This window comes from Rhinolophus ferrumequinum, chromosome 3 (genome assembly GCF_004115265.2).
Source record: "Rhinolophus ferrumequinum isolate MPI-CBG mRhiFer1 chromosome 3, mRhiFer1_v1.p, whole genome shotgun sequence".
Lineage (NCBI taxonomy): Eukaryota > Metazoa > Chordata > Mammalia > Chiroptera > Rhinolophidae > Rhinolophus > Rhinolophus ferrumequinum.
The window spans coordinates 100,373,539-100,397,279 of record NC_046286.1 but is presented as its reverse complement, the minus strand read 5'-3'; the positions used below and the strand labels follow the sequence as shown (position 1 = coordinate 100,397,279).

General features: G+C 48.2%; 2 protein-coding genes across 2 annotated transcripts in view; one reads left to right on the top strand and one right to left on the bottom strand.

Annotated features, from left to right (window-relative positions):
• The window catches only part of EZR (ezrin), a 48,628-nt gene extending 40,792 nt beyond the window's left edge, over positions 1 to 7,836 (top strand). Inside the window, 7 exon segments of the mRNA XM_033101640.1 lie at positions 2,863 to 3,026; positions 3,433 to 3,563; positions 4,246 to 4,406; positions 4,731 to 4,823; positions 6,366 to 6,617; positions 6,824 to 6,955; positions 6,957 to 7,836. Coding sequence (XP_032957531.1) covers positions 2,863 to 3,026; positions 3,433 to 3,563; positions 4,246 to 4,406; positions 4,731 to 4,823; positions 6,366 to 6,617; positions 6,824 to 6,955; positions 6,957 to 7,082 — 1,059 coding nt within the window. The 3' untranslated portion in view covers positions 7,083 to 7,836.
• A 553-nt stretch (positions 7,837 to 8,389) lies between these two features.
• On the bottom strand, positions 8,390 to 21,488 carry SYTL3 (synaptotagmin like 3). Its single transcript, XM_033094173.1, is given in 10 exon segments — positions 8,390 to 9,203; positions 10,199 to 10,404; positions 11,325 to 11,427; positions 12,423 to 12,528; positions 14,813 to 14,983; positions 16,732 to 16,815; positions 16,817 to 16,835; positions 21,315 to 21,328; positions 21,331 to 21,396; positions 21,399 to 21,488. Coding segments are annotated over 10 exon segments (942 nt in total). The 5' UTR covers positions 21,462 to 21,488; the 3' UTR covers positions 8,390 to 9,093.
• Positions 21,489 to 23,741: the final 2,253 nt, after the last annotated feature.

The following is a 23,741-nucleotide window of genomic DNA, read 5'->3' as shown; positions in this document are numbered from 1 at the left end:
GGGTTGTGTTGGGAAGGCCCCACGGAGGAGGCGGCCTTTGCCCAGGCTCCCGCCGTGGGCGGTGTGATGTTAGGAGCTGGTGAGGGACGCGTCCTATACTCTCCACACCTCCCAGGGCGGCACTGCCCAGCCTCTCAGTCTTTGCCTCTGGGACCAAAACAAAAAATCAAGTTTCCAAGTTTGAACTTTTCTGTAAGAGCCAGAAAAGGAAACCCCGGGGGTTGAGTTGACTGGCTGACAAGGCACAGGATTCCTTATCACCCCCACGCCACGGTTTCTACAGCGAACTCACAAATGAGCCATTGTCCAGACCTGCTCCCTGTGACCCGGAGTTTCCCTCATAAAAGCCGGTTTCTCCTCCCTGCCAGTTCGCATACTGCCATGTTGTGAGTCTTGTGATGGGACCTTAACTATCATAAATGTTCCAATACTGCCCAGGTGGCCCTGTGAGGGGCCAAGACCAGCTGTCCCCCCCCCCAGAAAAGGGCCTTTTGTTCCTGTGGCCTCATGGGAAAAGCAGAGGCTCTCAGGCACCTAACTGTTTAATCGCTTTGAAATGTTGAAGAAAGGAGAACTTGCATTTGACTGTGACCAGCTCTGTGCTCAGCATCTTTCATCACCGTGACCTTTGGCCCTCACACCCCCACGCCCCTCCCTGGGCTGAGGGGGCCCCTGATGGGGGGGGGCGTGTCCTAGGAGTTCTCCTGGTTCACTCCTGACCACTTGGAAGGTTGCTTTTGGATTTGTTTCCTAGAACTTTTCCTTGTGCCTGGAGTTTTCGTTTTTTGGACATCCGTTCTCTGCCCGAGTTTAGGATGCCTGTCCCAGGTCTCGGCAGTGTCGTGGTTTTGCCTTAGGGGACATTGGCTGGAGACTTGGATTTAGAAATTTTTAATAATTGATATGGTTTTCAGATTTTGTTTTTGACTTGAAGTGAGAAGCTGACCTTCAAAGGCAGCGTGAGGGATTTCCTCCACCTCCCTACCATGCGCAGGCTCGCGGGACGCTCACTGTCCCCTGTTCCCAGCTGTCTCTTGATGTTTTAAACTGACTTTTTTCTAAGGAGGAGTTGATGCTAATCAGAGTTGCTTTGCAAATACTTCAGAGCCACAGACAAGACCTATTTGGGTAGCATACCTGCCTGTGCAGCCAAAACACAAGATTGTTTTCTCTTGTGTAATAAGACATAGGTGGGTAATAAAAACACCTGTTTCTCCCAGCTCCATGGACACCTCCTTGGGAAACCCGATGACTTAATAACATTGTGTGAAACCCCAAGGAGAGCCCCGCCCAGGAAGTGTGTGGGCTCTCGGCCTTGACATTACTCTGTCCCCAGTGTTTCTGGAACAGCTGAAAAGACTGAGAAGCTAAGTAGGTCCTTGTTGGGCGTGTTGATTAGCCTGTCAGGCGCATTCCTTCAGGTGTCAGCACTTGATGTGGAACGTGTGGCACTGTTTCCTTGTTTCAGCCACACTTTCCCTGTTCAGTGGTCAGAATGGACACTGGGGGCCCCGCTGTTGGGAAGAGGCAGGAGATAGGAGTTTCTGTTTTTTTAATTGGGGAACAGTGGGGAACACCATATTTCTCCTGTGCCTGTCAGCTCTAAGTCGTCGTCCTTCAATCTAGTTGCAGGGGGCGCAGCCCACCATCCCATGTGGGAATTGAACCGGTAACCTTGTTGTTCAGAGCTCACGCTCTAACCACCTGAGCCATCTGGCTGCCCCTCTGACAGCTCAGCAGTGGCTCATTGTCTTCAATCTGGTTGCAGAGGGCGCAGCTCACTGGCCCATGTGGGAATCGAACCAGCAACCCTTTTAGGAGCTCGCGCTCTAACCAACAGCCACCCAGTCGCCCGACAGGCATTTTTAAAGTTTCTAAACCATGTTTCCCTTCCTGCCACCTACATTTATCACAGGCGTAGCAAGGAGCTAGGAAACAAGCTCGTGTCATCATGTCTTAAACTTCTGTAGTCACTAGTCATAAAGTTCTTGGATGCTGCATTTCTCTTCTCCTTTTTAAGACGGCTTCTTCACTGGCGTTTTTTCAGGGCAACCAGCAATCTGAGTGAGCATTTTGTGTACCAGCCAACATCTACTGTGCCGGACACATTCTGAGCCCTTACAAGCATTGTCTGATTTAAGCACCACGACAACCCCCAATAGGTTGCTGTCACCCTGGTTTGTAGTTGGAGACACTGAGGCTCAGTGGCTTGTGCAAGGTCGTGGGGCGTAGATGTGGCAGTGCTGCACAAACTGTGCGTCATCTGGCAGAAGTTGGTTGAGCATCAATAAGCGCGAAGCGTTGGTTTGGTCCTGGAAGTAGAGAGATGAATGAACATGGCCCTGCTCTCAAGGGAGCTGATGACTGTCTAGTGAGAGAACGAGACCAAAGCAAGTCACAGGCCGTGGACGGTCGGCAGGGCCTGATCCATGTGCTGGTGGCGGTGGGAGGCAGAGGTAGAGGCCGGGGAGGCGGACGGACGGGACGCTCACTACAAGTTGCGGAGGTCCAGGCAGGAATTGGGGACGTGGGACGTTAGCCTGAAGGTCAGGAAGCACTGAGACTCGGGGTGCTGGGCTCTGAGGCCGTGAGACCCCTCACTCTGGAGCAGCTTTGTAGTCCAGCCGTGGGGTTTCATATGTGCACACCCTCCGTCTGCTTGTCCTGAAGCGTGTGCGCCCCACGGCACCGAGAACTTGCATTTCTGACACCTCGTTGTCACGTGGGGTCAGTGGCTTTATCTAGAAGTCCCTTGTTGGCCCCCATTCTCTGCTGCGTTAGTTCTGTTAGGAAAGGTATCTAGAACTTTGTGAAGCGGGTTCGGGGGCAGGAGCCCCGCGTCAGCGCCCCGTTCTGTTCTAGGACTTCGTGTTCTACGCCCCCCGCCTGCGCATCAACAAGCGGATCCTGCAGCTGTGCATGGGCAACCACGAGCTGTACATGCGCCGCCGCAAGCCCGACACCATCGAGGTGCAGCAGATGAAGGCCCAGGCCCGGGAGGAGAAGCACCAGAAGCAGCTGGAGCGGTGAGTGGGCTACAGGCCAAGGGGAGCGCGGCCCGGGCCCCGGACAGCCCTGCCTACGGGGCCGCTTCCGTGCCGGCGCTGGTCGCCGTAGGAAGGGCTGATGGGATAGGACCTGTAGCCATGTGGGATCGGCCCTCAGCCGCTTCGCTGTGGGCTGGGCGGTGGCAGAGCCCAGTGCTCAGGGGAGCTGGGGCAGTGCTGCCACTTCCTTAGTCCCGGCTGGGTGCTGGGGACAGTAGGTGACCAAGAAGCACCTGCTCTTTCAGATTGCTGGGGCTGGTGACAGGCTGGCCGGTGGCAGCCGGGCATCTGGCGGGGATGGCTGACTGTTGCAAAGTGTGCTGACAGCACACATGCCCGCAGATTCTCAACCCTGCTGTGCTGCCTCTCACCCTCCCTGTAACAGGCAGCAGCTGGAAACTGAGAAGAAAAGGAGAGAAACCGTTGAGAGAGAGAAAGAGCAGATGATGCGGGAGAAGGAGGAGCTCATGCTCAGGCTGCAGGACTACGAGCAGAAAACCAAGAAAGCCGAGAAAGGTGGGCCACGCTCCTCGGGCAGACAGTGTTCCAGGCTCAGGTTTGATATGTGTGGACAGGCCTTTCCACAGAGCCGGACAGACAGATGGTCAGCGCACACACACACACCCAGGAAGAATACCCATCTCAGTGAAACACAGCACCCAGGATGCAGACTGACAGAGACGGGATAAACGGTTATTCGATTAGAAAATAGTTCTGTACTTGATTACCATCTGTGCTAAATGCTTTATGGACATTATCTTCTTAAATTTTCCCCCACTCCTAGGAGGCCAGGACTGAGTTGTCCCATTTTCCTGAAGATGATGTTAAGGTTTAGCAGGTAGAAGAGGTTTTCCAAGGTCCCCGAGTGCCCGAGCTAAGCTCCTTCTCCCCCCTGCTCCGCAAACATGAACCGGGACTGAGCCGGCATTCTGGCTGCTGAGGAGAGCAGTGCCCGGTGTGCGGGAGAGGCTGGCTCTTCTCAGTGCTGTGCAGCAGCGCTGACCATCATGAGCACAGAGCACTTTCCTGTTGGTGGCAGTGCAAGCAGCCTGTCACCCTGAACCTCGGGCCACTGCTCTGAGGCTTTTGCTGCGACTCCCGCCCGTGACCCCATCCAATCCCCGCACCGGGAGCTTCGGGCTAGACTCCAGGCCCCTGACAGCACCTGTCAGCAGCTCTGGTTCTGTGTCCCCTGCAGAGCTGTCGGACCAGATCCAGAGGGCCCTGCAGCTGGAGGAGGAGAGGAAGCGCGCCCAGGAGGAGGCCGAGCGCCTGGAGGCCGACCGCATGGCCGCTCTGCGCGCCAAGGAGGAGCTGGAGAGGCAGACGGTGGATCAGATAAAGAGCCAGGAGCAGCTGGTAGGAGTCACCCGGCCTTCACGATGCTGAATTATGGAGAGGCTGTCTCTGGGGATTGAAAAAGTGACACCTGCCTCACAATAATTTCTGTCGGGGCTGTAAAATGATCTACCTGGGGGTGTAAAGTGGCTGGTGGGGGGGGCCATGCTGGTGGCTGGGCCTCGGGCAGTCTGGGTCAGGCGGGTCTCAGACACGTGGGCAGTGATGGACACTGTCGCCTGGGAGGAGGGAGGACATAGCCATGCTACACGGGAGGCTGTCCATTCACAAATGGACTCTGTTGAAAGTGTTCCCAGAAGTAATTTCTGCTTTGCTCCGTGACAGGCTGCGGAACTTGCAGAGTATACCGCCAAGATCGCCCTCCTGGAAGAGGCGCGGAGGCGTAAGGAGGACGAGGTAGAGGAGTGGCAGCACAGGGTGAGTGGCCCGCGGAGTCCTCACAGAGCTGCGCCACCCTCAGTGGGCCCTTGTGTGGCAGGCGGGGGCACAGACCTGGGCCCGGCTGGCATGGCGCATCAAAAGCCTCGGGGGCATTTTGCAATGCTCTGCCGATACTAGTTGTACTTCTTAGACAGAAATCTCCATAGGAATGGGCCTGCCTTTGTGCACGAGCGAATACGTTGTTGGATTATCAGGAGAACAAAGAGCCACTGTTCATTTCTACCCACTTTGCTCGCCACCCTGAACTGTTCAGTCCTACCAGGCAGCCCCCACCAGGAACTAGCTTTAAATCAGATTATGTGGGTGCCCCCAGCAATGGGCCACAGTGCCTGAAATAACCCCTCTCCTGACTGCTGCTATATGCAGCATGGCACCATGGAAAGATCTGGACTAGGGAGGTGTCCAGATTGGAGTGAGAGTCCAGGCTCTGCCCCTCATTTGCTGTGACTGGGGCAAGTGGCCTCACCTCTCTGAGCCTCATTTCCTTATTGCAGATGGGAAGTAATACCCAACTTCTAAGGCTGCTCAGAGGACCCCACAGAGAGGTTTAATAAATTGCAGACATAATAGTGAGAACCTGTCTCACTCCAGCATCTGGAGAGCCTAGCCTGTCTGTCCATCCATGAGTCTTCCCACCCCCCAGGAAGGCACGGGCCCTGGGGAGCTTTGGGTATGGCACAGAGTATAGACCTCAGCCAAGCTGTGGGAGCCCCGCTCCCCTCCTGCCTGTCCTTTTCCCTTTCTGGGGATGCCTGGTGTCTCTTCCTCACTGGTCTTCACCCCGCCCCCACCTCTCAACCCAAGTTCCCTGCAGAAGACTTCAGTCCTTAGGTTTTTAGAGAAAGTGCTTGTTATAAAGGATTAAGTGAGAAAAGCTAGTTATAAAACAGGTACAAAGTAAGCTCATCTGTGGGGTCAGGGTGGCAGTGAAGTGGGTGGGATTGAGTGTGTGTACCCCTGAGAAGTTGCTGGAAGGCTTAGGGGTGACGGGGTGATGACAGGTAGGAAAGGGGTTGAGCACAGTGCTGGTGGGCAGTGAGGACCTCAGTAAATGGTGGCCACGCAAGACAAGGGAGTCAAGCCGCACACCAAACTGAGTGGCTCTTTCTAGAGACTGGGGGATTCTTTTTTCTTTAATAATTTTTTTAAAATATGTATCATGAGCATATGCTAGAGTTATAGACAGAAAAAAAAAGTTCTGATACTTAGACAAATACCAAGCCCCTGGCATCAGTTGCTGTCTTCATGCTCTGAGCACGACTGGTCACAGGATAACTGAGAATCCGGAGCCCCAACCCCTGAAGAGGCTGGTGAGCCCCTGCAGGGGACACCTGTGATGAGCCACAGTCCACCTCCTCCGGCGCCTGCTGCATGCAGCCTGCCAGGAGGAAGGGAGAGGAGAGGGCGAGAGAGGGGCAGAAAAGGAGAACATAAAGAAAAGGTGATTCTGGAGAAAGTGGTCCAAACACGAGGCTCTGTGTGACAAGTTCTCACCTGCCTGCTGATTTGCTTTTGAAGGCCAAAGAAGCCCAGGATGACCTGGTGAAGACCAAGGAGGAGCTGCATCTGGTGATGACAGCCCCCCCACCCCCGCCGCCCCCTGTGTACGAGCCAGTGGGCTACCACGTCCAGGACAACCTGCAGGAGGAGGGCACGGAGTACACGGGCTACAGTGCTGAGCTGTCCAGCGAAGGCATCCTGGACGACCGCAACGAGGAGAAGCGGGTCACCGAGGCCGAGAAGAATGAGCGTGTGCAGCGGCAGCTGATGGTGAGCGGCGGGGTGGGCCCGCGGGGATCCCCGCCTTAGCGCTCAGGGCTTCCTTGGCTGCCCCCTGGAGCAGACGGCCTGGACATGGGCATAGAACGGGCACCCTCTTCCTGGGAGGGGCGGCAGGGGTCTGCATCTCCCAACCTCCGTGCTGCTGTGAGGTGGCTGAGAAGGCCGGTCCTGACCGATGCTTATTGATGTCGCAGACACTGTCCAACGAGCTGTCCCAGGCCAGAGACGAGAACAAGAGGACCCACAACGACATCATCCACAATGAGAACATGAGGCAAGGCCGGGACAAGTATAAGACGCTGCGGCAGATCCGGCAGGGCAACACTCAAGCAGCGCATTGACGAGTTTCGAGGCCATGTGAAGGCCGCCGGGACCGGGCGGGGTGGAGCCTTGCGCCTGGGAAGGGTGGGGCCTCGCACCGGGCCTCCGCCGAGGGTCATGCGCAGACTCTAAAACTTGTATTTGTAGTTCTCTAAATCTAGACCCCTCCTCGCACTCCAGTTCTTTAAAAAGAGTAGTTATTTCAGTGGGAATATTCTGGGGCTGGGACCAGTGGGAGCTTCCCTGGTTTATTTTTCCCATTTGTATCATAGTGCCAAACAGGCCTGATTTTTATTATTATTATTATTGAATCACTTCCTGTCTTACGCTTGGAGCAGGGCTGATTGAATTAAGGAAAGATACCTGTAAAGTCTGAACAGCAAACTCCATGCTGGCATGTGTGATACAAGATTCCGTATAATTAAAACCACATCGTGGCTTATATTCTGTGCCATACTTTTTTCTGTATCTGAAATTAGCTCAAATTGATTTGTACTTGATTTCTATGAAGGATGCATCTTTGTATATTTATGTTTTTTGAGGGGTGACATTAGCTTGAAAACAGTCCAAAGCACTGCTTTCCACACGGGCACACAGTGACTGCCCCCTCCGGTCCTTCAGCTGACAAAATCCTGTGACCATTCCGGATAAACAATACAGGAGGACACTGCACTCTTGGATAAACTTTTCCTTTTTTTGTTGTTTTTTGAACAGTTAGAGGGCTACATTGTTGGACTTACACACCTAATTAATGATCAGCTATAGAGTATAGTATTTATAAGCAATGATATGGGTTTGTACCATTAGTTTAAAAAAGGGAAAGTTTTGTTCTGTATATTTTGTTACCTTTTACAGAATAATAAAAGAATTACATATTAAAACCAAACCATGTAACCATGGCACTTGATCTGACCTGATGTGACGGCAGTAATGAAGCTGATGAACTGCTACAATCACATCTGTAAAAATGAGCTTTTTCTTTTCGTATCCTTCGTGCATGTAATTGACTATGCACACGTCAATGTTCGGTCACAATTTCTTGTTTGAAAAATACATGCTATTGACTCCGACACCAGCCATGAAGGAGCCTTCCTACCTGGTGATCGTCTGTTTCTGTAAGAACCCATTTTGACCTACTTCCATTCCCTGCCACGTCCTTGGAAAGCCGTGAGAAAGTCAGCTCTCACAGGCTGCCACTTCTGCTCTCATGCTCTTCCTTCTGTGCTCTGCTTTGTCCTTTAAAAAGATTTTATTGGGGAAGGAAAACAACTTTATTGGGGAGCAGTGTGTACTTCCAGGACTTTTCCAAGTCAAGTTGTTGTCCTTTCAGTCTTAGTTGTGGAGAGCGCAGCTCAGCTTCAGGTCCAGTTGCTCTTGTTAGTTGCAGGGGGCACTGCCCACCATCCCTTGCGGGAGTCGAGGAGTTGAACCAGCAACCTTGTGGTTGAGAGCCCACTGGCCCATGTGGGAATCAAACCGGCAGCCTTCGGCATTAGGAGCACGGAGCTCCAACCACCTGAGCCACCAGGCCCGCCCTGCTTCATCCTTTTTGATTAAGATGTCATGTGTGGATGAACACCACACCACAGACACATGAAAGGTGAGGCACAGCTGTGGATGTCTGCTAGCCACTGAGCAAGAGGTCCCTTCTCAGAGCGTCTGTGCAGCCCTGCCAGTGATGCTTTGTGGGGCCAGGCCTCCCTCGGATGTACCTTAGAGCCGACAGACCCAAAATGGTAGTCTGTCCCCTTCTGCACCCCGGCACTCCGTGGAGTTAGCTGACCTGCCTCCACAGTTTTCATAGTAAAGTGGAAGGGATTAATACCCACCAGTCTCCTTTCTTTTTCTTTGAAATGCACATAACAAGGCCGTAGTTTTCACTGTTTGATAAGCATTGGAAGACAGAGGTACTGTTGAACATTTATTGAAACCTGGCCATTTTCCACATCTCTCAAAGCACAGATAACCAACCCGAGACTTCTGTCTATAACAGTGATCACTGCTCTGTTTAACAAGTGTACACAGAGGGATACAGAAGAGTGTGTCACTCCAGAGGCCTTGCCAGGTGTGCGTCCACACCCAGCTTGCCAGCTAACCTGCAGGCACGCAGACTTGAAACCCGCTGCAGAGTGGAACCTGCACTTCAATGCAGGATGAGTGTCATGTCTGTCCATACATTGGGGCTGGAGAGAACTTCCTGCCATTGGATCTTTGGCTCTGCGCCTGAGTCAGCACCGCCGGCTGGATCTTCCCCTGATGTGAGTGAAACAACAAATTAGTAACAGTGGGCCAGGTAGTAACTTTACCACCCTTTTATTCAGCTTTTTCGAAATGAAAACCAGTAAGAAAAGTAATTTTTCCTCAACTGAAGAGCATATTCAAACGTCAACCACTGGTGAGGAGGAGGGAGCCACCCCCACCCCCAACAAAACTTTGTTCAGAACTGGACTCGCTCAGGCATCCTCCCCAGGGATTGGAGGCCTCAGAAGTCTGAAGCTGTTTTCTTTCCTGTTAGTTAAAAGTGAGGAGAGGACAGGTTTAGTGGGTTGATTCTTGGAGGAGGTGGACAAGTCTTAACACATTAGGGTGTCTGGACAGGTGTGGGCATACCAGACCAAGGGGCCAAGTTTGTTCACGGAAATGAGTTCCTTAGAGGAAGGGACTTGGCTTTGGACAATATTTCTTTTAAAACAAATTGTAATTTAATAGTCTGTTTATTTTCAGTGGTCCTCGGTTGGAGGCCTTGGAGATGTGTGCAGGTGTTTTGGTTGTCACAGTGTCTGGGGGTTACTGGGGCACTCGAGCCCTTCCCCGACAAGGACTATCCCCCACTAAATGCCAGAAGCACCCCTGCTGAGCAACACAAAAGTGTTCCCCTTTTGTCCTCTTAATGAAATACTTTTTGAATTGCCAATAGTTTGGGTTAAGAAGGTATTTTCCTTTAAGAAAATAATCCTTTTCTGATTGATGCTAGAAACAAGAAAATACTGTACCCAGCCCATTTTGAGGCCTGCAATTTAGCAGATCCTAAATCTGATTTAAATTGTTGAAATACTTTGCTGTATTATCGCTCAGTTGTATGGTTATAAGTCGACTTAGTAATCTGCATTTATAGGTGGTTAGGCGATTTCAAAGCCAGTTAAATCATCTGCCATCGTGAAAGCATTTCTTTTAATGGTATCCATGTGAGACAGTCACTAAGGATCAACCATGCACTTCAGCCCAATAAATATCTCAAGCAGACTTACTGGAACCAAGCGTGGCCCCTCCCAGCAAGCGGTCATTCACACCAAAGATAGCCTGGTCCCAGACTGTTAGTTCCAGGCTGGATTGCCTCAGCTGAGAAGGAGTTACGCCGTTGAAAACAAAGGAGTGCTTCCATTGGGGACACACTTGCTTCTTCAGGACCGGAGATTTCAGTCTCAGTTTTCGTTTGTCTGGCAGAGTCAGACAGCTGTAGAAGGAGACAGATAACAGGCCTACAATATGTTCCCTCCACAGGGCTTCCTTTCCCTGTTGGTACTAGCTCAGCAGTGAGGCTATTAGTGCTAAGAAAAGGGCTAACTAAATCCATTACAAAATACAAATTCTAAAATGAATGAGAATCACAAGATTGGCTATGTGACCTCGCTAGGATGTTCTGAATTTAGAGCTGAATTCTGCACCAGGCACTAAGCTCAGGGTGACTTGGGATTCCGAAGGCCCTTGTCTTAATCCCCCTCTGCGGTATGCCGACCACTGGGCTACCGCGAGGCTTATTAGACCTGCTGCCCAGTAACCAGGATTCTGCACATGGTATCTCCTTAACCCAGTTCTCAGAATAAATTCAGAAGGGCCTAGTAAATTGCCCAAGGCCGTACAGGTAAACAGCAGGGTTAGGACACAAACTCTGTTCTATCTTGACTGGTAGGCCATCATTTTTCCTTTGGGGCATTGACTGGGGATTTAGCATGCTACATAATGGTGTCTGCTTTACTTTTGGAAACACCAACACACCTGTAGTGAATAAGAATGAAAATGAAATCTGCAGAGTCATCCATCTTTCTGTTAATCCAAGGGGATGTGAAGCTGAGTAAACAAACACGATTTCCGTGCTCCATCTGGGTCAGTAAATGCTGACTCACTGATATAACATGGACTAATAAGATCTGGGGTTCAGTTAAAATGTAGTATTACAAATCCAGTCTCAACGTGCCCAAACCCCATGAATTCTTGGACATCAGAGTCTTGAACACGACTTCAATTAGATATTTGTGGAAAAGCTAAAATACAAGTTTGAAATGGGTATTTCTGGTGTTTCCTACAGTTCCTAGGACCATGCCAAATGTATAGTAGATTATCATTAAATAATGTTTGATTACATCTAATACCTACCCCTTAACAAATGAGTTTAGGGTACCATCTGACCGCACAGGTAAGTTCTTGGCGCCCAGCACCACCAAACAGAGTTGACCGGTAAACGATGGCTGATCTGCCCCTGGAAGGAAAGCCGGCATTTGCTGTCAACCCTCCTGCACGTTGGGACGCAATGCCACCACCCCAAAACTGAGCTCAGCCAGAGGATGTCTTACAGCCCTCAGACCCCACCAGAGTAGCCAGGAGAAGAAGCATGCCCACCATAAGAAGGCCCTGCTGCCCCTGCTCACGTACTTTCCCCAGCTACCCAGCAAACAGTCAGCATGACGATGGGAGGGAAGGATTGCTAAAATCCTAGGGAAACGGGCTATAGAGTCAAGACTAACGCAAGGAGAGGAAGGCTGCAGAAAGTGGGAGCCAGTTTGGGGGGAAGGTGGGGCTCCAAGGCCTCTTGTCGGGCGCTGGAGAGGACCGTGGGTGTTTACTGCTGGTCTGCTGGTGCTCCTGTGAGCTCTTCCAGTCAAATAGCAAACCACTAATACATCAGTGTCATGCATACTGTCTTCACTCCCACCTCATCTTCCCACACACCCCATGTTATTTAAGTTAGTTAAATCTATAAGGTCCTCAAGGAACTATGTCCTTGGCCCGTTCTCTTGCTGAGCAGCAGCTGCTCACGTGACCGAAGGGAGGCTGTGTCTGCTCCTTGCAGGCTCTGGCGCCTTGAGATGGGTTCTTGGCTCCCAAAGAGTCAAACTCCCAACCATAATGCAGAAGGTCATTCTTCAAGAAGGGCCACAGTGGGACTTCTTTCTCCAGGGGGACCAACCAAGCCAGCCCCTTGGGAGGAAGCCTCGGAGCTGGTGTCCTAAGAGCCCTGTAAAGTGGGCATCAGAGGCCTGGCCATTTTCCAGTCACTCGATTCCCCTCAAGCCACGGGTTCCAGAGACCCCCGTTCCCTGGCTGAGCTCCACAGCTCTCGGAGAAAGTTCCTGGAGCACATGGGTAGTAAATGCCAGGACACACTGGCCCACCTCTAAGCTTGCCTGCTGCTCCAGGCTCTGGGGACAGGGACACAGTGACAGATGAACATTCCTGAGGCTGGAGACCACCTACCTTCTTGAGCCTCCTCAAGCTTTCCAGGCCCTGCAGGGAACACCAGTTTGGCCCGGACTGCAAGCTCTCCATTATTGGCAGGTACACCGTCTTCATACTTCGCTGCCTGTGGGCAAGAGGCAGAGCTCAGGCGGCAGTCCCCAGCGCCCAGGACCTTCTGTGCTCCTGGTTGCCTCAGGTCTGTCCCTAAATGCCCTCTCCCTCCCCCCACCACAGCACCCCTGCAAAGTCTCTGCAGGCCTCAGAGAGTCAGAGGTGGAGTGGATGTCTGTCAGGGCTGCTCTTCCTTCCATTTGTGGTGACCTTACTCCCACCCTTACCACCCTCGATGTGGGAGAAACAGCTCAGCCACCCAGCCGTGCACCCCACCAGAGGCAGATGGCCTGATAAGCAGAGGGGTTCAAAGACTCTGGCACATCATTCCCATAGGATAGTCCAAAGAAACTGGACACAACCTAAGCTGGAAAAAGTAAAGCCAAGCCCCCACACCCCCGCCCTCCAATGTATTCCATCCAGGTCAGTGGATTCCAGCTACCCTTCCATGCCAGGGACACCAAGCCACCGGAGACTGATGGGGTCCTGGGCTCCGTGCCTACAACATGGGATGGTTCTCCAGTCTGAGTGAGCTAGCCCACTCCTTGTCCCCAGTTCCCTGCCAAGGACACCTTCCTGACTACTCAGGTGGCTCTTCTGGTCACAAGGGATTTCGCCAGAAAGTGAGTGAAGGTAGGGCTTGGAGAGCGAAGACTGGAATACACTGAATCCCTCACCCTGTGGGGTGGGAAGGGTCTCCTTCATCCGGACCCCTGGCAGCCAGGAGCAGCCTCCCAGCAAGGGCTCGGCAAGGACTCCGGGAGTGTGGAGGGCCAGCCACCCTGCACGGCAGCAGCTCTCCTGGGTCTCCTGGCTGCCTCTGGGGCAGGAGGCTGGCCCTTGGGTACCAAATGAGATAAAGCTGCCTCCACCCTCTGCTTCTAGAAACCTGCACCAACCCCATGCCAACCGCACTGCGCCCTCCTGTCAGGGCCTGTGAGCAGACACCCAAATCCAGCACCACAGTCACTGCCTAGCATCAGGAGGAACGCCTTTACCCTGCTCCCAGCCCGCGTGCCAGTAGATGCCCAGCCTGGTGACAGCCTCTCCTGTCCTGAGTACGGGGTCCTGGGGGGAGAAGAGGGCAGGGCATCCCTAGTACGGGATCCTATAAGGAGATCTCATCTGGCAAGGAAAATCAGGAAAGACTTCACGGAGGAGGTGGATTTAAGCAAAGTCTTGGGCAGACCTCAGACAGGAGAAAGCACTCCAAGTGGATATCGCCAAGTGGAGGTCTGAGGACTGACTGAGGCTCTGAGAAGAGAAAACACAAGCACCGGATGGTGAGTGTGGGGGCTGTGCAGGCCCCACAGAGATGAGGACAGGAGACGGGGGAGGGGACGGCTCCCAGGACCAGCACCGTTGGCTTGACCTATCGTGGCGGAGAACCAGAACCATTTCCCACACAGGAAATGCGACTGATCGCCTCCTTGCCTTCAGAGAGGAAAAAGGAGATGAAATGGTGGGACCTGGTCCAGGCCCTGTGAGACTTTCACTGATGGGGTTGGCACTTCCTGTTGTCATTCTTAGGAAATAATAGAGGCCATGTTTTCTCCTCCTTCACTATCTCAAATGTATTCTCTGCCAATCTTGGATTCAGACAAGGAAATGTGCAAAGCAGCCGCCCCAAGAAATGCTAACCTTTCCCCTGGCCTCTCTTCCTACCTGCACAGCCAGCTCCTCCCGGCGTGTCCCACCCCGCCCCTGAGGTTTGCTGCTCTGCTAGAGCAGACAGGAAGTGCCCTCTGGTCAGGCCACCTCTGCCTCTGGCCGGCCTGATAGCATTTGGTCCAGTTGTTCTCACCTATTGTTGTGGGAGTGGCTGGAGTGGGAGTTAGAAACAATACACTATAGCCCTCAGGACAGGTGTGGTCCCAGGGGTGGGGGTGGGGAGCCAAAAGGCTTGGACTTTGAAGCTGCAGGGCCATGAGAAGTCCAGGCCAGCTCAGCTGTCACCAAGTGGACCCTGAATTTGAGGAAGGGCGCAGAGCTACAAGGCCCGCCACAGGAAGGGCCGAACACCGGGCCGGATCCAGGCTAGCGGTTGGGTTATGCTGCGAATTGGGCTATTCCGGTCCTTGAACAAACCACAGCAGGTAAAATCCCTCCGCCGAACCCCACCAGGAGCGCCGACACTGGGCCTTTTCTTCCTAGGAAGTTCCTATTTAACAGCAGCCTGGCAAGTGCCCACAATTGTCTTGGGTCCAAGGTTTCCCAGGTAGGTATCCTTTTCTTGGATCCCTTTGAAAAATTCTCACGGTGGGTGTGAGGTCACTTAGTCCCAAACCAGACATCACCTTGGCCCGGAGCGTATACCAGCAGAAGGATTGTGTTGTGCTGTCTGCAAAGTCCCACGAGGCCAGAGGAATGATCACTTCTCCAAGAAACACCCTCCGGGCGAGTGTGCCCAGGTGCCACACAGACACCTGCAGTCGCCGGGTCGCCAGTTGGGCAGGCTCCACCTGGTACTGCAAAGGCGGAACAGAGCCAGTCAGCCTGGACTCCCAGGGCCACACTCCGGCGCCACAGGGGCAGAAGTACCGGAAGACGTCCCAAGAAGTGCTCTGCTTAGAAAACTGAGGATCAATTTCTAGATCCTCAACTATCACAAGTATTTTTCTCAAAACTGGCAGAAGACGGTTCTTACACCCGGAATCTCACTCTGGTGGCTTGCCCCAGGTTGTACGAACCTCCAGTGTGCTAAACAAAAGGGTAATTCGAAAATACTGATTTCTGCCAAACTCTTCATGATTGCTCAGCTTCTCCATCTTCCCTTCCTTCCTGTCTTATGCGTTTCTATGAAGCCTGTGTCAGATGTTCTGAAGTTAGAATGATTCTTTTTAAATGTCCTCTGGAACTTTTCCAGGACAAACCAAAATATTCACAATATACTGGATAAAAACCAATGGATAAAAATTTTAGGTGATGTCTTTGAGATTTCTGCATGTATTTTAAAGACGGTAAACTTTAACAATCAAATTATATAATTAAATATTTCTCCTAAAACTGCAGTCAATCTTCAATTTCATCTCATTTCATAAAATGTGACACTAATCTTACCTCTGTTAGTACAAAATAACCTTAATTAAACTTACGAGCAATTTCAGATGTCAACTTAAAATATGTGAAAGGGCACATAGCTTTTCAAGTTCTTTAGCAGGTCTGTGACCAAAACCATCTGAAGACCAGTCTCTCGTGAGTTGCTGCTGGAGGGGATCCCAGACCCCGCACAACACCGGCTTGAATCACAATCTACTTTTTTATTTTTAATCCCTTGGTGTGATTCTCATGCACCGTAAATTTTGGAGAAGGACTGCTAGTCTCAGTGGTAAGTGAGGGTTCTAATACCAAGCTCAGAGAGAATATGACACACTTGGCCACAATAGGGCACATAAAACAATGTCTATTGTTACTTAACGAATGGAAGCCTTGTGCCAGCTTGCCCAGGTGGCCCTTTGCCGGGAGTTCCCAAATGCTCCTTCTCACCAAGGAAGTCAAACAAAGCCCTCTCCTTTCCAGTCTTGACACATGGGATCCCTGGGCTTCCCATCCGTGACTGGGAACATGTGTTCTCCATGAGTCTGGACTGTTCTTCCAGCTCAGAACCTCCCACAACCTAGCTACCTGCATACACCAGGCTTCATCTCCAAGTCTCCATCCTAAATCCCAGCGTGAGGCATCCCCTCCCCATCTCTGCCTTCAACTGCAAATCATATTTCTTCAGCACCAAAGAGGTGAAACCCAAACAATTCTCTATAAATGTTTCCATAAATGACTATGTTTTTCTTAAAATAAGAAGAAACCTGGGTATGCAGATATATAATAAAGGCGCACTTTTACAAAGATAGATAGTAACCTACTAGTTTTAATTTACAGGATACATTGCTTGAGAATACCTCCTTGACAGTTATAAAATTCAACGGGACAAACTGATTTGAAAATTGAGAGGCAGCCAGGCTCTTTTCACCATTTTCTTGGAAATCATTCATCAAAAGCCATTTTCAAGTCTGCCAGGACTCTGCACTTTTCCCGTACAAAGGCTGGAATTTATTTTCTACCACTTGCCACTGATTGACGAGCCCTGCAGAAATGCATAAGTGTCTGCACTAGTTTAACTGACTCAAGAGTTTGGAAGAACCGTCCGCTGGACTTTGGCCCCCCTGTGCCCAGCCCAGGATGGGGAGACTCAACACATAAATATTTGCCCAGCAAGTACCTTCAAGGTCTCCTGGAAGGTTGGGTCCACCGTGTTCTTTTGGACTCCGGTCTTGCGTTTTCCCTGGGAGGATCTGTCAGGCAGGCAGATAGGTCTTCACATACCTAGGAGCCAAATGCAGGCAGGACAAGGTACAAGCTCAGAGGGCGTGGATGAAAGTTCAGGAGGAGAATCACACATCAGCGTTTTCTTTGCCCGGCTTCCTGCGGAATTGGAGGTTGACTGAAAGGGCTCAGTGGCCACCACTGACTGAACAATGGAGCTGGGTACACAGCTCCTGCTTATACAGTCTCTGGCCACCATTCTGGAATCTACATGGCTCATCAGCTGCCATCTCGGGGCTCCATGGTGGGAGGCCATGTGTGAGCTCATCCTCCCTGCACCACGCAGTGACATGGAAAGTGTATGCCTTACACTTTGCTCTTCCCTGCAGGCCTCCAAGCCTGTCCTCCTGACTGCTGAGGACCAGCACTCGCGAGCCCCTCTCCACTGAGTCTGGAGACCGCAGCTCAGCTGGCAGAGGCATCAGCAGAGAGGCGAGCTCTCCACCAGCACTCTGCCCACCCACTGAAATCCTGTTCTAGGTTGATCCACTCAGGTCCCGACACTGCCCTTCCTGGCTCCTCTGGCAGCTTTACTGCTGGCAATGACTCAGCTTGTCCAGGCTCTATCCCCACAGGTTAGGACAGGCTCAACTTTCCCAGAGCAAAAGTTAACAGTCACCCTCCCTTGATCTGGATCCCTTCTGAAGCTCCAGTCTCAGGCCTCTTCTTCCCTGTCCGTCAAAAGTCTTGGAAAAGTACTCCAGGCTCACTGTCACCAATTCCTCAATGCTCATTTGCTCTTAAATTGCTGATCTTTATCAGATCCCACACAAGTAAAACAGGATAATATAAAATATACCTGTTAGCTTAAAGCATTATAATAAAATACACACCCGTGTATTCAATTGGTTTATTGTGTTAAGTCCTCTATTTCTTCATTTATCTTTTTACAGGTTGTTCTAACTGTTATTGAGAGTGAGGTATTCGCCTCTCCAGGTATTATTGTAGAACTGTTTCTCCTTCACTTATGTCAATTTTTGTTTCATGTGACTTGATCGTCTGTTATTAGGTGCACAGACATAATTTTTTCTTGCTATAGCAAACCTTTTTCTTTTGTAACCTTTTTGATTTAATGTCTATTTTGTCTGATATTAATATAGTTCCCCTGCTCTCTTTTGGTTATTATTTGCATGGAATATCTTCTATTTGTGTCTTTGGGTCTACAGTGAGTCTCTTGCAGATGACATATAATTGGATCCTATGTTTTATCCATGCTGCCAATTTCTGTCTTTTGATTGGGGAGTCTAATTCATTGACATTTAAAATAATTACTGATAAGGAGGTACTTACTTCTGTTGTTTGTTATGTTTCTATCTGCCTTATAGCTTTTGAGTCCCTCATTTCCTGCACTACTGTATTCTTTTGTGTTTAGTTGATTTCTTGTGGTGCATGACTATTTAAATTCCTTTCTCATTTCCATTTGTGTATGTTCTGTAACTATTTTCTTTGTGGTTATCAAGGGGATTACATTTAATATCTTAAGGTTATAACACTCTAACTTGAATTTATATAAACTTAACTTCAATAGTTACACAAACTCTGCTCCCTTGCAGCTCCATTTTCACGTCTTTCCATTGATGTTACACAATGACATCATTATACATGGCATGACCAAAACCACAAACCAATTCTTTAAAATGTGTTAGTTTCTTAAATTATGTCAAAAATTTACTATGAAGTTACAAAGAAAAGTTATAATAATAGACTTTTTAAAATATATTAGTCTCTTTAGTGTAAAAACCAAAAAGCAGAATTACATACAATTTTTACAAGACTAGCTTTTATAATTGCTTGTGTTTTTACCTTTATGGAGACCTTTATTTCTTCACACGTCTTTGAGTTACTGCCTAATGTCCTTTCATTTCACCCCATAAGACTTCCTTGAGTATTTCTTGCAGGACAGGTCTAGTGGTAACATACTCCATCAGCTTTTGTTTATTTCAGACTGACTTAATTTCTCCCTCACTTTTGAAGAACAGTTTTGCTGGATATAGTATTCTTGGTTGACAGGTTTTGTTTTTTTTCTTTTAGCATTTTGAGTATATTGGCCTTCTGGCCTTTAAAGTTCCTGCTGAAAAATCTGCTGAGGATCTTATTGAATAAGGCTTCTTTGTGTGTGATTATTCACTCCTCTCACTGCTTTCAAGATTCTGTCTTTCAAAAATTTGTTTATACTGTGTCTCAGTGTGGGTCTTTTGAGTTCATCTTACGTGGAGTTTAGTGGGCTTCATTGATGTTTATATTCATGTACGTCATCAAATTTGAGAAGTTTCCAGCTGTTATTTCTTCAGATATTCTCTCTATCCCTTGCTCTCTCTATCTCTCTCTCTTTCTCTCTCTCTTCTCCTTCTGAGACTCTCACATACATACGTTGGTCCACTTGATGATATCCCACAGGTCCCTTCTGTTCTGTTTGTTTTCTTCAATCTTTTTACTTTCTATTCCTCGGACTCAATAAATTCCATTGTCCTATCCACTGATTCTTTCTTCTACTTGCTCATCTCTGCCTTTAAATCCCTCTATGAATTTTTCATTTCAGCTATTATAGTTTTCAGCTCCACAATTTATTTTGGTTTCTTTTTGGGTTTTCTATCTCTGTAGTTGATAATTCCACTTTGTTCATACATCATTTTCTTGACTCTCTTCACATCTTCCTTAGTTCTTTGAGCATCTTTAAGACAATGTTTTAAGGTCTTTGTCTAGTAAACCAGCCATCAGATCTCTTTGGGGACAGTTTCTGTTGATTATTTTTTTCCCTTTGAATGGGCCATACTTTCCTATTTCTTATATGCCTTGTGATTTTTGTTGAACACTGGACATTTGTGTCTAATAATGTGCTAACTCTGGAAATCAGATTCTTTCCATTCCCAGAGTTTGCTGTTTTTTTGTTATCATTTTTGTTTATTGATTCTGTGCCAAGGATCAGCTTGAGGTGTAAACTTAAGGTTTTTTCAGGTTTTATTCTGAGCCTGTACCTTTCCCTCAGTACAGGGAATACATAGTCACATGCATAATTACTTTTTAATTTTCTGCACATGCAGTTATTTTTGAAGGTCCTAGTCTATAGTATCTGGCTTCCAAGAGAGGAAAAGAGAAAATTGAAAAAGGGAGACAAATAAGGGCACTGGTCCTTTAAACCTCCTGGAAATCACATCAGCCAGAGGTGGAGGGGATTGCAACAATGGGTTGAGATGCAACAACAATGCTGCATGCCTCTTTGTCTGTACCTCTGGGATCAGAAGCAGCAATCAGCAATCAGAGAAGAGATCCCTGATATTTGGAGGACAGGATCCTCTTGCCCACCCTGACTCCTGCAAGCTGTGTGCAAACTGCTCTAGGACAAAATGCACAGCTGCCTGCGAAGGGGTTGGGGTAGAGGAATGGGTATCTATTACTGTTCTAAGAGCTTAGATTGACCGATATTAACCCCAATTTACCATCCAAGCTTTCCCCTGGAAGTTGCAAGCCTCAAAAGACTTCAGAGTTCCAAATAGTTACATCAGACAGATTCTGACAGAGCAGTTATTATTGTCCTGTGTGGGAGATGGATTCTTAATGCTTTCTTACTCTGTCATCTTTCAAGATGACAGGAAGTTTCCCAGAAGGGAACCCCTAAGTGGGCTAATGTGTATATGAAACATTTGCTTATCTTTGTTAGTAATAAGGGAAGTACATGTTAAAATAATAATGAGATACCATGTTGGAAAAAAATTTTAATCTGTTTATGGATTGTGTGAGACAGGATTTTAATTTTATTTTTCCTGTATGGAAAGTAAAATTATCCAATACTATGTATTGAAGTTCATCTGCATTGATTTAAAATAACCCCTTGATTATATAAGTTCCCTTATATGCTACGGCTTAATATCTGAACGTTTGATTCTGCTCTGTTGACCTGCTTGTCTAGTCTTGCATCAATAACACATTGTTGGAATTACTGCAGCGTTATAATAATTCTTGACACAATTCTTATTTATTTATCTATTTATTTATTTTAAGTGTGTTTTTCCAGGCCCCATCAGCTCCAAGTCAAGTTGTTGTTTCAATCTAGTTGTGGAGGGTTGCAGCTCACAGTGGCCCATGTGGGGATCGAACCAGCAACCTTGTTGTTAAGAGCACCACGCTGTAACCAACTGAGCTCACCGCCGCCAAGTCTTTTTATTTTGTTTATTTTTATTTTTTTTACAATTGTCTTGGTTATTCTCAGACGTTCATCTTTTCCATGTAAACTTTAGAATCAATAAATATGTCTTTATGTCAAAACTTAGAAAAAAGCCAGTCAGCGGCTTTGAGCCTTTGAGCCGCGGCCTACTCCCTAAACCCTTTGGAGTGTACTTTCTCTTCTAATAATGGCCCTTGAGCCACTGACTTCTGCTGAGGCCCGCTTCTACCTCTTTGAAGTGTACTTTTTTCTTCTAATAAACTGCTCTTTCATCACTTAAAAAAAAAAAAAAAAAAAGCTTAGACCAAAGAACTTACGGATTGCACTTTTTTTCTTCTTATCCTCTCCATAGGCAAGGTTCTTACAGGCCTCGATACATATTTCCAAAGAGTAGGTTTTTGAAGCAATAACGAAATGGCAACTTCTATTTCTCCAGTGACAGTAGCGTTGTCAAAATTGCCCATCTCTGTACAGGTGCTGTTAAATGCTAATTAAACTTCCCTGAAATCAGGAATGACAGATATAATAAATTACTTCACAGTTAGTTCTTTTGCTGGTTTGATTTCAAGATATCAGATAAATCAAAATTCACACAGAGTATGCACCTGACTCATGTTCAGAATGCACCAACTTGTAATTTGCCAAAGTAAGTTGCCACATATTCTGTCCTAACAAGACGCGGAATCCTCAGAAGGTCCGTCTTGCCTAATATGGTCTTTGCCTAGCAATAAAGGTTACAACAATCTTATTCTTTAACTCAAATCACTTGGGATGAAGTGGACTCCTGTGAAAGTCTACAAAGATAACTCTCTGGAGGCAGACAATATCCCTGGAAGGAATAGCCATGTGGAAAGCAGCATTGTGTGGGGGCTAAGTGCCTGTGAGTGGGAATCAGAGAGGGCTGGGTTCAGATTCTGGTGCTGCTATTCATTAGCTGTGTCAACGTCTAAATGGAAGAATTAATACTGGTCTTACATAGGGTTATGGTGAGGAGTGAAAGGAACAAAGTATGTAAAGTATGCAAAGACAACTATAAATTGGTGTCTATATTATTATGGGTACCAATAATGAAAAACAAAACTACCATCATAAGTTAGGGCATTCCAAGGGTAGATGATAGAGATAGGTAACGTGAAATGTCTGTGCCTGCAAGACAAAACAAACTGCCTAATCACTATTCAATTTGCTTACATAATTTTGCCACCATTTACTTGTAACCAATCTCAGTGCTGACTCTATAGAAATAAGGAATCTTAAGTGATTTTGACTTCTAATTCCCTGGTAGTGCCTCCACACTGTAAAACATCCTGGAAAGAAATGGAGAAGAAAGCCTGGCTTTCTCTCTCACTAGAGAGAGATAACCAAACCAAGAACTCATCAGAGGGACCTGAATCTGAACTAATTAATGCAAGGAATACAACCATCTCCACCACAACCTAGTCACTGGCTCTGATAATTTTAATCTGCTAACAGTCACATATCCGTTAGAATGGAAAGCACTTTCTTTGAATTTTACAGACTCAAAAAGGCATGAAGTGGTGAGCCAGCATGAACAAGTGAATGTTCAAAAGTGTGAAGATAGTAACTAATGGGAAGGGAAGCTTGGCAAAAGGTGTGAGCTGCTTGAGAGAAGAACAAGGTGGATAAGTGGAGGTGCTAAAAGGTTAATTTGATAATTAAAGTGGCATTCATCACTGGATTTCCCTTCGGGCTGTCACACCAACTCTTCTGCCAAGAACAAATAGAAAATGGAATTAAACAACAAACAAACCATTTCAAGGCATTGTGGAGCTACCAAGACAGCCAGGAAGCAAGGGTCCAAGAGACTGAAGAGAAGTACACTGAGGTGAGCCAGACCTTGTGGGCTGCGTTTCCCTTTGAGGCATTTGTCTATGTGGAAGCGGCACAGGGCTGGAAGACTGAGTCAAGCTACCTGCAATGCCTATGAGGCGCAGAAACCAAGCAAGCGTCCAAGGCTATGAAGGCACCATGAACATGAGAAGTTCCCAAAGCAAGGGGAAATGCACTAAGTGAGAGTGACACTAGATACTGCTTTTCCTCTCAAGGTACTTTCTGGATTGGACGCTGTCACTGAGAGGCTGGGAAGCTTAAACATGCTTTCAGAAGTCACATCTTACTAGAGAGAAATAAAACTGGAGTTCAAGCTCACTACAGGGCAGGGGCTGGGTGACCTCCAGACTTTTCAGTTGGAACCCTTCAAAGGCTGTCTTCCTCGGAGTAAGAGTCAACTGGAAATGGAACTGATCTGACTAGAATTGAAAGCCAGCTTTGAACGAGCTCAATGTCAGACGGTTATGGACTATTTGCCTGGATTCAAGCTATCTGCTGGAAGCCCAGGAGCATTCTCTCTGAAGGAAGATGACATCCATCTCTCGTACTGGACTGGAAACTCCGTGAGGGCAGGGGGTCAGCGGTTTCTATGCCGTCCTATCTCCAGCACGCAGCTCAGTGCCTGGCTCATGTAAATGCTCAGTAAATATTTAGGAAGTGAATAAAGAAAGCACTTGTGGTATTTTGATTTTAAAAGTTCTCTATGTAATTGTTTTGGCATGATGGGTTGTGCTGTCTTGTGCCTAAAGGAGCAACAGAATTGAAGCGAGAACACAGGTGGTAGTCCTAATTTTTTATAACTTTAGTTAAGTCACTTAGCCGCAGATTCCAGAGGAAAAATATTTTAAAATAAAACTACATGTGGGCGTATCATAATAAAATTGCTGAAAACC